This window comes from Dermacentor andersoni, chromosome 7 (assembly GCF_023375885.2).
Source record: "Dermacentor andersoni chromosome 7, qqDerAnde1_hic_scaffold, whole genome shotgun sequence".
NCBI classification, from domain to species: Eukaryota; Metazoa; Arthropoda; class Arachnida; order Ixodida; family Ixodidae; genus Dermacentor; species Dermacentor andersoni.
In genome coordinates, this window is record NC_092820.1 from 158,017,052 (window position 1) to 158,030,971 (window position 13,920).

Consider the following 13,920-nt stretch of genomic DNA (forward strand, 5'->3'; position numbering starts at 1 on the left):
GCACCCTAGTTGAAAATCTGTAGCAGCCCCCACTATGCCTAGTACCCTAGCTACAACTTCGTTGCAATGGATATCCATCAAGCAGTTGCGCTCGACGCAGAGGTGTCTGTTGTGGATCGGGCGCTCGTAGCTGGCCTTCGCCCTTCTCACCTTCCCCTCCCCTAGTATGTGTCATCACCTGTGTGAGCACCAACCAGTCAGGTGTCTCGCTCTAACTGCTGCTCTCTACCTGCGCTTTCCCTCTCCACTCTTTATTCTCCTATGTTGTGAAGTCGGAGGGAGCGGGGAGCGGGGGGGGGTCCATGCGGCCACGAAGGTTCCATGGATGGTGCCGTGCCAGGTTCAGGTAGAAACAAGGGTTCCGAGCGACGTTCAAAGAATGAGAATAGGGATTATATTAAAAAAAGGTACATGGTTCTGTTTTACAAACATGGCTCCAACTATCGGAGCACCCTACATGCTAGAGCCTTTGCATGTCCGAGCATCTCTCTCCTTAACAGCCGTACGGATCCACTTTTTTATGCCGTTTATTTCCTGTTTTCCCTCGTCAAAGGCATTCACTAGCCAATCACGAACACCGAAGTGGTCACCTGCTCTCGTTCCCCAACATCACATGTGTCTCCAACATTGCACAATATGAGGCAACCACATGGCAAACTGTGAACCGGCCATCAACATTTTCCCCAGGAGTTTTCAACAAAGACCCTGTCGTCGATAAGAGGCCTCTTTGTGACAGTCACGGGGGGGAGGTGACGTTGTTGTCTTCAATGCTGAATCGTTCACCGCCTCCTGTTCCCCAACACCCCATGTGTCTCCAATGTTGCACAATATGAGGGAACTACATGGCAAACTGTGAATCGGCCGTCGACGTTTTCTCCGGGAGTTCTCAACGATGACACTGTCATCGATCAGTGGCTTCTTCATGATGGCCAGGAGGGGCGACGTTGTTGCCTTGAAGTGAGCTGTAATTTCTGGGCGTTCGAGAAGCCTCATCTAGAACATGACTGCCTGTCTGTAAGACTCAGGTGACACTGATTGAGCTGCCTTGAGTGAACGATAAGGCAATATTAGCACCCGTGATAGCCGCATGTCTGCCGGCAAAGCATCCTTTATTCTTAGGGATGATCAGGCACACCTTCCAGCTTTTATTGTGCAAGATTGGCCAAAGTCTGTTCAACGTGGACAAAGAAGCTAAATAAAGCTATTGATTCAAAAAGAATCTCTCCGTGTAAGCAGGAATGAAGCTCCACGGCGACACTTTGCTTCTTCAACCAGCATTGATTAAAAAAGCAGCTCATCACACTCACTCACCCGGGCAAGGTAGATGAAGAAAAGCTGGCGGGAAGACAAGTTTTCTACTCCAGGAAGCCTGTAGTCCCGGTTGAGGTACCGGTTTGTAAACAGTCGGTCGCCATACACCTTTACCGAGACACGTACAGCTACATTGTCCTCAATGTCACTCAGGCCTTGCAAGTTGAGGCGCCTGCTCACATCGTGCAGATCGATCCTTCTATGTTGTAAAACCTGCAGCCATTCGCAGAAAAAGAAGAACAAAAAGTGACAGGTTAATTGCGCAAAGTTTTACACTGGCATCAACACTACAGATATTTATGCTATGGCTCACAGGAACAGGCTATGACAGATACTGTGGGAGCCATTTCCTGCCAGACTGCACCACTCTAGAAGCCTACTAAACTATCTTTCTTTTACACCAAAACACTGTTCCCTATAAGCAGTAAATATGTTGCCTCCTTGCAGGCTGTTTGCTGCACAAGAAGCTAAGAGCAACAGCAAGCATTGCAAAATTTCAAAACAAGTGCTTCATTTTCAGGTGTTGTATGGTGGCTGTCCGTTGAGAAGGCAGCAAGAAAATGCAATGCAACAAAAAGCATACCATAGCCACACAAATAAAAATGCGAGGCTTCTTGTTCCTTTCACTTCTTTGTGCACAGCAAGCTCAACCATCAGACAACTGAGCTGTGCAGCAAAGCCAGCCTCTCGATGCCCAGATGCAAACCTGCATACTCTACCCAAAGGGGCATGCGCTGCTGAGGAAGGAAGCAAAAGGAGATCAAGGAGGAAGGGCACAACTGTTCAGAGTTCTCGCACGGCATCATGCGTCCAAATTAATTTTTGCGGTCCACCGCGGTCTTGTTGAAACACAATGGGCAATCCATTATTATGATGGGTGGGCTATTTCGCAGGAAGGCACATCCTACATCAGAGGTGTCAAGAGCCAACAAGCTTCTTGTAACTACCACCTTTGTTATGTTGATATTTCAGCACCTGGCCTTTTCAAAACAAAATCGACAAAATTTCAGTCTGTTTTTATATGATTTCAATAGGGGAAAAAAGGTAACGATTAGAATCGGTAGAGTGAGAGAAAAACGTTCATTTAATAAAATTGAATAAATAAAAGGCAACCCTTTTGCTGCTTCTGGCAAGGTGCCTAGATCAGCACCAGAATGAAAAACTGGGTGACATTCATTGTTTGGCAGTAGTGCTACTTGGACAGGTACTGAATTAGGAACAGTGCACGTCTTGTTTCTACTTTCCTTAGTTTTTGTGCCGATAGTGCTGCCGGCAAATGATGCCTACAGATTAGGTTGATGGTTCCACTCCTCAATTCAGGTATAGCTGCAAGCTGTTGGGCATGGCTTTCTGGTGGGCTAGGGTCACTCTTGGAAGGAAGGATCTAGTCTAACGACTGAGCTTCATAGCCCAGCAAGGCAGAGAGAGAGAGAGAGAGCAAGCAAAGGAAAGGCAGGGAGGTCAACCAGACGAGCGCCCGGTTTGCTACCCTACACTGGTAATAATGGAAAGGGGAATAGAAAGAGGAGAAGAGGGAGAGAGTAAGCACTTAGTGCACATGGGAGGATGCACATGGATACTATAAGCGGTCTCTTAAGCCGGCGCACTCCAAGTAGTGTACTAGTGCACAAATAGTCTTTTGTGCCAGTAACGAGTGTGGTCACGGTCCGAGTATCTTTGACTCGGTGAACGCTCTCGAGTCCAGTCAGTTTAAAGTTGTCCGCAGAGAGAGGCATTGCACGTCGTAGCGAGGGCAGGTACACAATAGGTGCTCAATGGTTTCCCCACACCTACAGGAGTCGCGCATCGGGCTCTCGGCCATTCCCATACGATAGGAACAATAGTTTGTGAACAACACTCCCAGGCACAAGCGGAACAGTAAGGTTGTTTTGCCATGGGAAAGACTAGACGACAGTTGTAGCCTTAGCAAGGAGTCCAGCTTATGCAAACGGCAACTGAAGGCACTTGAACTCCAGAAATCCTGTGATCTTTTGCGTGCAAGCAGGCAAAGTTCCCTGGCAGCGTCTGACCTCCCCATAGGCATTGGGCGCGTCTGGGTGTCTTTGTGGGCAGACTGGGCAGCCCTGTCAGCAAAGTCGTTGCCAGCAAGGCAGATTTTTCACAGTGGAGATAGACTGGGATGTGTCCATAGCAGAAGCTCACTGAAGCTGGAGAAAGTGCAAGAGGTGCAAAGACATGAAAAAAGAAAAGGCAAAAGGGAGTGGGGGAGAAATGAAAGGGAAGGGGCAACAAAAGAGGGCAGCACATGTGCTCCTACTCACACACTGTATATCCTCTAAGTTTCTGCAATGAGTGTTAGCTTTAATTTTTCCTGTTTAATAGAAATACTTTCTTTCTGCTGTGTGGAACTTGTATAAAACACACTGAAATCTTGTAAATTTTGTCTTGAATGGCCAGGCCCCAGCTGGAACAACATAATAAACAGTTGTTTCAAGAAGCGTGTCAACTGCTCAAACCTGATGGCAATCAAACTAATACAGCACCAGCAGTGCAACCATCCCATTGTCAGAAAGGAAAAAGGTGAATTTCTGCTAATGAATATCTCAACAATTAATGAAGCTTTGAAAATCGTGAAATGCTCTAGCCTCCTGTAGTTCCATGCTTTAATACTGCCATTGCAATATGAACCATTACAATATGAAAAGAAAGTTAATTATCCAATCATAGTTATTTAGCGGGGGGGGGGGGGGGAAGGGAGGGGTGCATATGCACACGTACATATGTTTCACATACAGAATTAATTTATCAGTGAAGTAATAGCTGCCGTGCATGACCCTGGACAATGGTGACCTGGCCATCGCCCTCACCATCTGGTCGCGCTTCTCCTCAAGACAGGCCATGCTCTCCTGGAAAGCAGCCCGCGTCGATTCTGTCCACCAGAGGCCCTCCGGTTTGTACAGGCCAGCTGCAGCAAACAGTTAATGAAAACTCTGAAGCAATCTATATGCATCACCACATGCAGTAATGCACCAATGCCTAATTGGTGACCACAGGTTTCACTAGTTTCATGCAATGGAGAAACAAGCCACAGGTAGGATTGCACCAAGCACAGGCATACGATAAAGTGAACCGCACTATCATTTGGCGCCTTGAGCACCGTGTTTAATAGAACCATGTAGGCATTACACATCTAAGAGAGGATCGTAGCTCTTGAACTTTCATGCTTCCTGTGAAATGAACAATACCTTATATTTTGCCGCATAATGCTACATACAAGCCACTAAGTATTCTGTCAAGTTCGGGCATATTTCCCACTCTACCTTGGCAGGATATCACATGCATTCGCAAAAATTAAGAGCAGTACCGAAAGACAGTAGCAGTTATGACATAAAAAAAAAAGCAACAACTCACAGGTCAACATGCTTCACTCAAGCAACTGTAATGTGATGGCATTAGAGACATTGTCATTCCATAATTACGATTATTGACGCCCCCATGAAGTTCTACGTCATGGTCATTTGTGATCATTTATTATCTTATGGTGTACTGCTGCTGTATACAAGTGTAAAATGTCAGCTATGGTCAGCCACAAACACAGTGATGCTATAATTGCTAAACAAATGCAATGTGCATAATTAAAGACTGTGTAGTCCTCAACATTTTCCGCAACAGCATCTACAAGCTGGGAACTAGGTTTGCTTTGTTTGTTTATGTGTCTGTTCACAAAACCTTTTTGTTATGCTAATGACGGCAGCTGCGACCATAGTCATTACTGCATTGTCATCAGGCCATCTCGTTATCCTCAGCTTCACGCTCATCATAGGGTGAAGAAAAAATAAAGATTGGCCCACCACTGCCAATACGTAGCTCATGCTGCAGTCAACCCAAGCCCCAGCAAATCGGCTCACATACCCGTACAGTAGCTCAGCGGCTACGGCATTGTGTGGCTGAGCTTGAAGTCGCAGGCTCAATCCCAGTCACAGCGTCCGCATTTCGGTGGAGGTGGAACGGAATAACGCACATGTGCCATGCATTGGGTGCACATTAAAGATACCCAGACAATAAAAATTAATGCAGAATCCTCCCACTGTGCCCACAATCAAGCCATGGTTCTGGCCCATAACACACCAGAGTTATTTAAGGAACTGGCTTATATGGCATGGCATTTTGACCCACGGAGTACAGCCAGCGAGAGTACCTCTGTTTTATGTGATCAAGCAGTAAATCATGCCATAATACCTGTATACATACACAGTAAAACATCGCTAAGACAAGGCTGAAGGGGGAGCTGCAGCTATTTCGTTATATGCATTATCCATTATATGCAAAGGTGTATTTTAAAACAATCCCCTGCACTTTTACATATTTATCAATCGTCATGCCAAGTGCCCAATCGCAGCAATAATGATCGCGGGACTTCGTCTGAGCCAATGACCAAAGGAGACAATTAATGGGAAATGAAATGGTTCATTTTAAAACACGGCCCCAGGACGCGAAAAACCACTAGACTGTGCATATACAACAATTCATCACGAGGTGAAAGCGCTAGAGAATGTGCTTGGCTGTCAACTCAGCAGTGCAGCCGGTCTGATGAATTACTAGATGACCAACTGCTTGTGAGAGTTTAGTACTGCTCAGTGAGACAAGTGAGACATCACGAGCTACCAGGTTTCACCCTAATCGATTTAAAACAATCACTAAGCCTTCATTCGGGACTAGAGGAGGTTCGTTATATACATTCAAAAGGAAATTCTGCTTCTTCAAATCAAGCTTTTAACTGCATGGGTTTCCATGGATATTTCAACGGGAATTAAGATTACTTGTAAAGCTAATCGCACTAAAAGTACAAAAGGTCAATTTCTATAAACCCCAATACGTAAAGGTATGATGGGACACGTCTGCCTGTGAGAGAAGCCTCTCACGCATTAACTTTTCACTGACTAGTGTTGTCGAGGGGCACTGGGTGAAACGGAAACTTTTTCTTGGAGCGAAATGCTACACCGCTAAGTTTACGACAGCACCGAGCCAACTCACTGTTCTCCAAAATGACCCTGAAGAAGCAGCCAATGAGCCGTGGCCCGGCACGAGGAACATGGAACATCCTGCAAAATTATTTTTGCCAATTTAGTCTCAATTCTGTCCTAGGGCAGTTACTTGCATTTTTCATGAAAGCGGCAGCATGTTCAGCACATCGGGGAGCCTCAAGAAAGTTTGAAAGGCAATAATGTCGAAGTATTGAAGTGAACCCTAAAGAACCTTGTATGGCAAAAAGTCCAGGGCTCTCCACTATATGAAGTTTCTCATTGCACCAATGTTGTTTTGTGATGAGAATTTACATCAACCAACCAATCAACCAATCCTTAATTCTCCACTGACACATGCCAGCTGAGAGAGCTTACTTTTACATGTCACATCAGCACACACAATGAAGAAAGGTATAAACATTGCGTGAACGTTTTAAAGAGAGTCCTGGTTTCCAAGCGCAGATTGATTAGGGGGTTAGATTGTTAAACGTGTCCGCGCAGCAACAAACATAACAGCATTGTTCTATCAAAAGTGGACGCCAAATTTACAAACAAGCAATCAGAAACAAGGTGTGAAGTGCATACCTCTCTCCCGGGCTTGTGGGAACGCTTAGGTTAAAGAAACCCACGGGAACATCTGCAACGCAACAAAAACAAAGCATGATTCAACATATAAGAAAAAGGAGCAAGATAACTATGACATCTTCTCTATCACTTACACACCACATCTCTTCGTGGGTAGTAAACGCATTCAGGGTCGAAGATGGAGTGCTTCCACCTGCAATAAAAATTGTGTAACACTTTGGCTTGTCGGCAGTTTCAGAAGCAGTTTTCAACTACAAGTTTAATATTTCCTTCCTGTCTAATACCTCATGTGACTTCTTACGTAATCAAGAGTGACTGTAAGGTAGGTGCGACGCCAAGTTCTTAACTTCAAGCCATATAAGCCCATGTGTTTGCCCGGAAATCTTATGTGCTATCAACCACCGCAAAGAAAGATTTTAGAGACCAGTGAATCAAGAAGAAGTTCAATTTCCCTATGACATGGTCATGCAAAATGGAATTGGAACATCCAGTGGACTAACTAAACACACTCACCTGGACTGTACCGTTAACATTCTGCTACAGGTCTAGACCGTGAAAAAGTTATTTCTGTAGCGCCTGTTGCCACCAAACGTTTGCTTCCAACTGAATATTCAGCACTGTTCAATAACTAATGGTTAGTGATACATGTGCAGACACACAGACACGCATGCACATGCTAACATAAAGAAAGAAGTGGCAAGCATTAGGCCTACGTGGCAATTACAACCCAGTTTTAAGCAAGTAGTTCAACTTAGGAAACTAGAAGATTTCACAAAGCTGCTGCATATGTGTATTTTTCAATGGCAAGAATCAGGCACATAAGGAGAATGAGGCACACACACACACACACAAACTGAGTTTGCTTCACACCATTGAAAATAGTGCAAAGACCATACCAATCATACCAACGTTACCATACTAACTTTCACAGAAAACTATACTAACTTCCTCAGAAACAAGTCCCTTTGGCAAATATAATTCTGTTGTTGTGAGCAAAAATAAATACACAGAATTCAATCTGTTGCAAAATTTGAAAGAAAATGAGTAAGAGATTTTGGGACCAATTGAAGTTACCACGGAACAAATAATTTGTTACAGTGCAATATGCATGCCTTGCAATATATGCCACACAATAGCTGAACAAGTAAGAAGTGTGAAAGTAAATCAGGCATATATGCTTCACACTAGAATCTCATTCTAACGAAGTCACATACGAGGTTGCTATACCTTTGTTATATATTATATTCGTTATAAGCATAAAGTTGTTACATGCAGACATTGATGAAACACTCTTTACAATTGCTACGTCATATCTGATAATTAGTTATATCTGTGTTCATTACATTGCGGTTCAACTTTGGCCCCATCTGCGCTCACTCACCTAGGCAGAAAAAAATCGAGGGTCTCATCCTGCTCCTTCATCTGTGCCAGAAAGCCTCGAAGTCGTATGTAGTACTCCATTATGTCTCCTTCCCAGGTGACACTTCGTTCCAGCTGCAACAAATGGTAACACACCAAAGAGAAGGGAAGCATTTGAGGCTACCCGATGCAGGGTGCACCCGGGCAAATAACCAGGAACAGGTCTCACTCATCCTTCATAGAGATTGCAAATCATGCAGCTCGCAATTCCTGAAACAAAGCTTGAACCTCAAGGGAGTTAAGATGTCAATGCTACTTTACACAACTTCCTCACCCTATGATAACAGCACAGCATTTCTTGCTTATTGTCATTCGACATTCACTGCAAGATAAAAAAAAAAACTATACTTCATGCTGGTGAAACGCATGGCTTTTCAATGGACAGCGACATTTCCAACGCATGGCCCTTTGAAACTTCAAACACTTGTCTCGCGAACAGTGTAGCAGGGTTTCATCTTGGGAAGAGCTGATTCATTGTGACATGCTATTGACACGTGTACTTATCGTTATCGGGCGACCACGTTTCGCCGCTTAACTGTAATCGCACAGCGACGGACGCGCCTGCATGTATCCGACGTTTCTGGAAAGTTATCGATGCTTCTACCCGGCTGTCTGTTGTCGCCGAACCTTGTGTTATCTGATTTCATCACGTAACGCGAATGGTGTAGAACTTTGTGGAAGGCACGCGGGTCCAAACGATTAGTCTGGAACATTCGACGACTGCTCTATAAAAGCCGACGCGCTTGACCCGCTGATCAGATTTTCGACGATCGCCGACTCGGCAAGAGCAGAGTACAGTGGTAAGCACAAAATCATTTTTCAACAATTTCAAGAGAAAAATGCAAGTCCCCGTACAGGCGCAGTATATCTTCAGAAACAAAATTTTTTGTTTTTCACATTTCTTCCTAATACTACTAAAAATTTCTCGCAGTACCGGGCATGTCAATTGAGAAAACATGGGACAACAAGTTCTTTTTTGCTCAGGCAAGCCTAAATATGCGTAACTGTGCATGGGCAAACCACATCAGTGGCAGAGTGCAAATATGCACCAGATAATCTTAGCCCCAACCCCCCACCCCCCCCCCACCCCTCCCAGCTGCACAAGCAACACAACTTTTTCTTTTAAATGTAGTAACAACCACACACATGATGAGCACAATGAGCATGTGATGCATGGCAGGAACCAGTTTATTAAATGCAGCGCGAATAACGTGAACGACAAGTGAACCGTAATTTGTAGAAAAGCACCATCATGAACCAGATGAACTGCAGAGCCAGCCAAATACAAATGCATGACAGAGTGCTTTCATTTGTAAGAGGAGGGACTGCATGTAAATGCACGTCACATTTGTGGCGTAAAGAAAAAAATACAATTGGCCAAGTTTACTCCGAGATGCACAGCATGGACTTGATTGCAGCAGACCAGTCAAATCGGAGTGTCCACAGAAATTATAAAACGACTTCAGCACAACTGTCTGTTGTTGCTTGATCTGTTCCAATGAGTCTCACCGCATCAGCCTTGAGTGCACTTTCTGCAGCAGGTGCAGATCATTCTTGTCATGCTGTTTATTCCTCATTGGGTGCACATCAGTTAGACTGACAACACTGAATTCATAATTTCACCATTCAAGTCCCAGCAAACAAACCTCAACATGTTACAATTCAAACATTTCAATACATGTTCTACCTGTTTTAGCACAGAGCAAAATAAAAGAGCAAATAAGTTAGGCATTACCGCGAGTGCAGTCAGTAGCTATAATCATGTAAAGTGAGGCCTATCTTAGGTTGATAAGGCCTTTAGTATGCTTTGCACACGATAAAAATCAGTGGTCCCATATCCTCTTCACACAAATTAAAGTTCTCAGAAGCTCTCACCTTCCTGACATACGCATTCAAGTTCTTGGGGTCAGCCAGAACGATGGGATAGAAGGTGTAGACCTTGGTGTCCCGAACTTTAATCTTGGCAATGATCTTGGACCAGGCATCCAAAATGCTCAGACTGTCGATGAACTCGACAAGGCCATTACGCACTTCATCCACCATGATGTCCCCCTGCACATATTTTTAAATAAATAGAGAAAAATACCTGTAAGGATGAAGGCTACAAACAGGCCAATCCAAAATATGGCAAGTAAGCAAGAGAGGCCAAGGCACTCATTATTAGGCATTGTAATCCATTAGGTAAAGTACCATTAATAAGGGCAAAGCTGCACCGTCAACATACCTAATTGATATAAATTCATGGTACAGACTGCTGAAGCAACCTTGGCAATTCTGCAGGGCTGGTACTACTTGCCTAATTTTTTAACTAACAGCCTTTAAATAGCACTTCTGGTTAGTGCATATCACAATTAAATCCAAGCACATGACCTCCAAGATTTGCAGTACAATGCAGGTGTCACCTGATCTCAAAGGTCATGCCTAGATGCTGCACCGGTTCTCAACGTTCCAAGTTTTGTATCATTTCTGGCAAGCATTATGCACAGCATTTTACAAAAATGGGTTTGGTATAAAAACATGTATATTTTGCAAGGTTTTGACGACACATCCGCTGGTATATTAAGCCCAACATTTTGCACAGAGACCGCTCAGTATACTTTCTAAAATGAGTCCCTTTGGGCCGTCCGAAATTTCATCGCAGTCTGCTTTAAGTAGTCAACACTAAAAGCAATAATGTTCTTTGGCATGACAAACTGTGCCTTACAAAAGTATCAAGAATTCACTACCAGAATTTCTGGTCGTAGCAAGCACACTATCATAATTTCTGTGTCATCCAGTGCTGAACATTTCCTTCTGGACAGACAAACATCAAGCTCTTGGAACAAAGACACATGTACAGGCTGTTGTATGAAAGAAAGGCCTTGCACTACTTCTTGAGCAAAGAATATAACCTGCGCAGCTGCTCACCTTTAGGACTGGCAGACTGATGACTCAGCTGAGAGCCAATTCATGCCACATTTTTGAAGCTGACTGTGCTCATAAAATGCGTAGCAACAAATATTGCATATCCTGTTTTACTTCTACATCACTTGTCCTGTTTTACAGCAACAGGGTGTCTACCAAGTTGACATTTCCAAATTCCCTGAGTTTTCCAGGTTTTCCCTGAGCACCTTTGCAAAATTCCCTGAATGAGCCAGAAGTTTGTTTTATGTCAAGACAGGCTGACACCACGTTGCCCGATGCTGTCACTCTCTACTAAGCATGTTGAAAAAGAAAAATATGACTTAATCCAGCTGGATAGTAAGGAGTAATATCTATTTTATTTAAAAAGAAAACAGAAGGTAGGTGTTAGTAAAATGCACAGCGAAAAAATGGTAAAACCCATTCCAAATCGAGTCGAACATCTTCAAATACGAATGAAAAGGAGATACATACATAAGTAAATTATTTCTGAATATGAGCTATTTCTATCAAATGATAGCAAGGTCATTGGTATGAGGCCTGAATTTTGTCACAACTAAGATTCTCTCTCAGCAGCTGGGAAGTCAACCTCAACTGTCCTGACATACTCTCAGATCCTACACAACATCTCAGTGTTCGGTTTCACTGCTTTAAAGAGTTTATTTTTGTTTGGGTGTGGGACACCTGCATCTCGGCGTCAGCCAACATTTTGTTTTTCGAGCCCAAGCTCCTTCAAAGAGGAGGCGGCACGCTTGTTTTCCCGTTAATTCCTCAGTGTGTCAGTCCTTTCTGTTCTCGTCCTCCTTCTGCCACGCGTTCGCCCTATGGATCATTTGAAGCATCCTCTTGGTCAGTTGTACAGTCAACGTCCGATTTTTCGGACTCCATGGGGGTCGCAATAACATCCGAAAAATCGGGCAGTCCGAAAAAAAATGAATGCATGTCTAACTGCCCTTAAGGGCTAAAATTGACACAGGCACGTCCTAAAAAGCTCTGAAGGCCTGCCAGTACACTTATTAAGCATATCGGTGCTCGTACTGTGACAGGACACGGGGGTGCACGCGTGCATAATTAAGGAATACATACTGTGTCCCGTGACAATTGCCCCTTCCCACGCTTGTTAGGCTTCACCGCGAAACAGTGCTGTATTAAAACGAAGCTAACTTTCGGAGACTGGCATTACGCAACGCGCTGTGCTCTGCGAGCTTCGAAGTCAATCGCGAGGATTACAAAGGCGGAGTCGGTGCCATTGCTGACAGCGGCGAATTCTTTCAATGAAATACAGGGCACCGCATGGCAAGAGGCTTAACAAAAAACGTAGAAACAGCTAGGCCTAACGTTGCCGCGGTGATGACTACGGCTGCCAGCGGATCTGCGTGCGAAAGTGCCGGTTCGAGGCGGCGAGATAAGCAAAATGGTGGCGGTGGTGGCTTTGATTAATGCGATTTCTGAAATGCAGTCAGGGCAATATACATTGACTATACATGGTGGTGCCGCAAAGCCGTGCGAATTATCGGGCATGTCTGAAAAATCGGGCGTCCGGAAAATCGGTCGTTAACTATTCTGGCCTCGTGCCGTAACTCGGCGTCAATGACGATTCGTTGCGATTCCTGTTACTGGAACCAGCATTAACACGACTTTCTTTCCTTTATAATAAGGTTACAGCTAATTTTCCCTGATAGAAGCACAAATTCCCTGAGTTTTCCCTGAGTATTTCCAGACTATTCAAATTCCCTGAGAATTCCCGGTTTTCCCGGTTGGTAGACACCCTGAATATGACTGTCAACACAATACACAAACTAACCCAGCAAGAAGCTCTTTCAAACAATAAAGAATACACTAATTTTGTGCCTAACATAAACAGTCTCTTGTGGAGTACTCTGTAGTGAATCATGTCTAAGCTAATAATGCCACAGGATTATGAAGGGAGAAAGGAGACCAGCTCCCAATGCAAAACCAGTATGAATGGGGCCTCATCCTATATGTACTACAATCACCCACACTTCTGTCTAGAGTGCTCAAGCGCGTGGCTAGAGAGTAAAGAAACCACAATAACACAGTGGTTGCCAAGTTCAAGGTCAGTTGAAGCTCAGTTCGAGGTCAGGCTGAATACACTGTTGCTCAGGTGTCCTTTGCATCGCAGCGCACCGATTCAGTGCTTTAAACAGAAGTGCAGGTGACTGTACATGTCAATACTATTGCGCTGAAAGTTAACGCTGGTAACATCTCCGAGGACTATAATGATGTCCACGGGACAATAAATTAACTGCGAGATAACTTTTACATCACCTCTGAATTTAATGACAGCATAAAAGACGATGCTGCTGAGGTACAAGTGGAGCTGCTAAACAAGTTGCTGCATGATACGTTGCTCACAACTACAATTTCTGTGCGCCAGTGAATGATGCTCAGAGCTTCATACTAATCGATGTTGATAGAGAGTCTTCCTTTACGTACCATGACTTCATCAAAGATGGGGCTTCCCTTGAAGACCTGTTCGTAGGCCACCTGCATCAGGTTGGGCAGGGTGCGCTCTGCCAGGCGCAGGCAGACACGCCACTGCGGCGGTGTCCCCCAAGTCACGGCCTCGCCCGTCAGGGATCCCAGAAAGGCACTGGACGCGTCTGGCACGTCCAGGAACGGAGCCAAATGAAGCATTGCCAGTAGAACAATGTACTGGTGCAAGGCTTTTCTGCAGTGACCACACAACAGTGCTATT

General features: G+C 44.5%; 1 protein-coding gene across 3 annotated transcripts in view; it reads right to left on the bottom strand.

The window, feature by feature from the left end:
- The window catches only part of LOC126533523 (uncharacterized), a 55,529-nt gene that overhangs the window by 2,809 nt on the left and 38,800 nt on the right, over window positions 1–13,920 (bottom strand). Inside the window, exons 15-22 of one of the 3 annotated variants that reach the window (XM_050180692.3) lie at window positions 13,659–13,893; window positions 10,176–10,352; window positions 8,263–8,375; window positions 7,016–7,074; window positions 6,882–6,933; window positions 6,307–6,374; window positions 4,140–4,237; window positions 1,312–1,524 (exon numbers count right to left, since the gene is read on the bottom strand). In XM_050180692.3, the coding sequence (XP_050036649.1) occupies window positions 1,312–1,524; window positions 4,140–4,237; window positions 6,307–6,374; window positions 6,882–6,933; window positions 7,016–7,074; window positions 8,263–8,375; window positions 10,176–10,352; window positions 13,659–13,893 (1,015 nt within the window). Of the gene's footprint in view, window positions 1–1,311; window positions 1,525–4,139; window positions 4,238–6,306; window positions 6,375–6,881; window positions 6,934–7,015; window positions 7,075–8,262; window positions 8,376–10,175; window positions 10,353–13,658; window positions 13,894–13,920 lie in introns of those variants that run through there. The other 2 variants (XM_055071927.1, XM_055071928.1) reach the window with 2 other exon arrangements.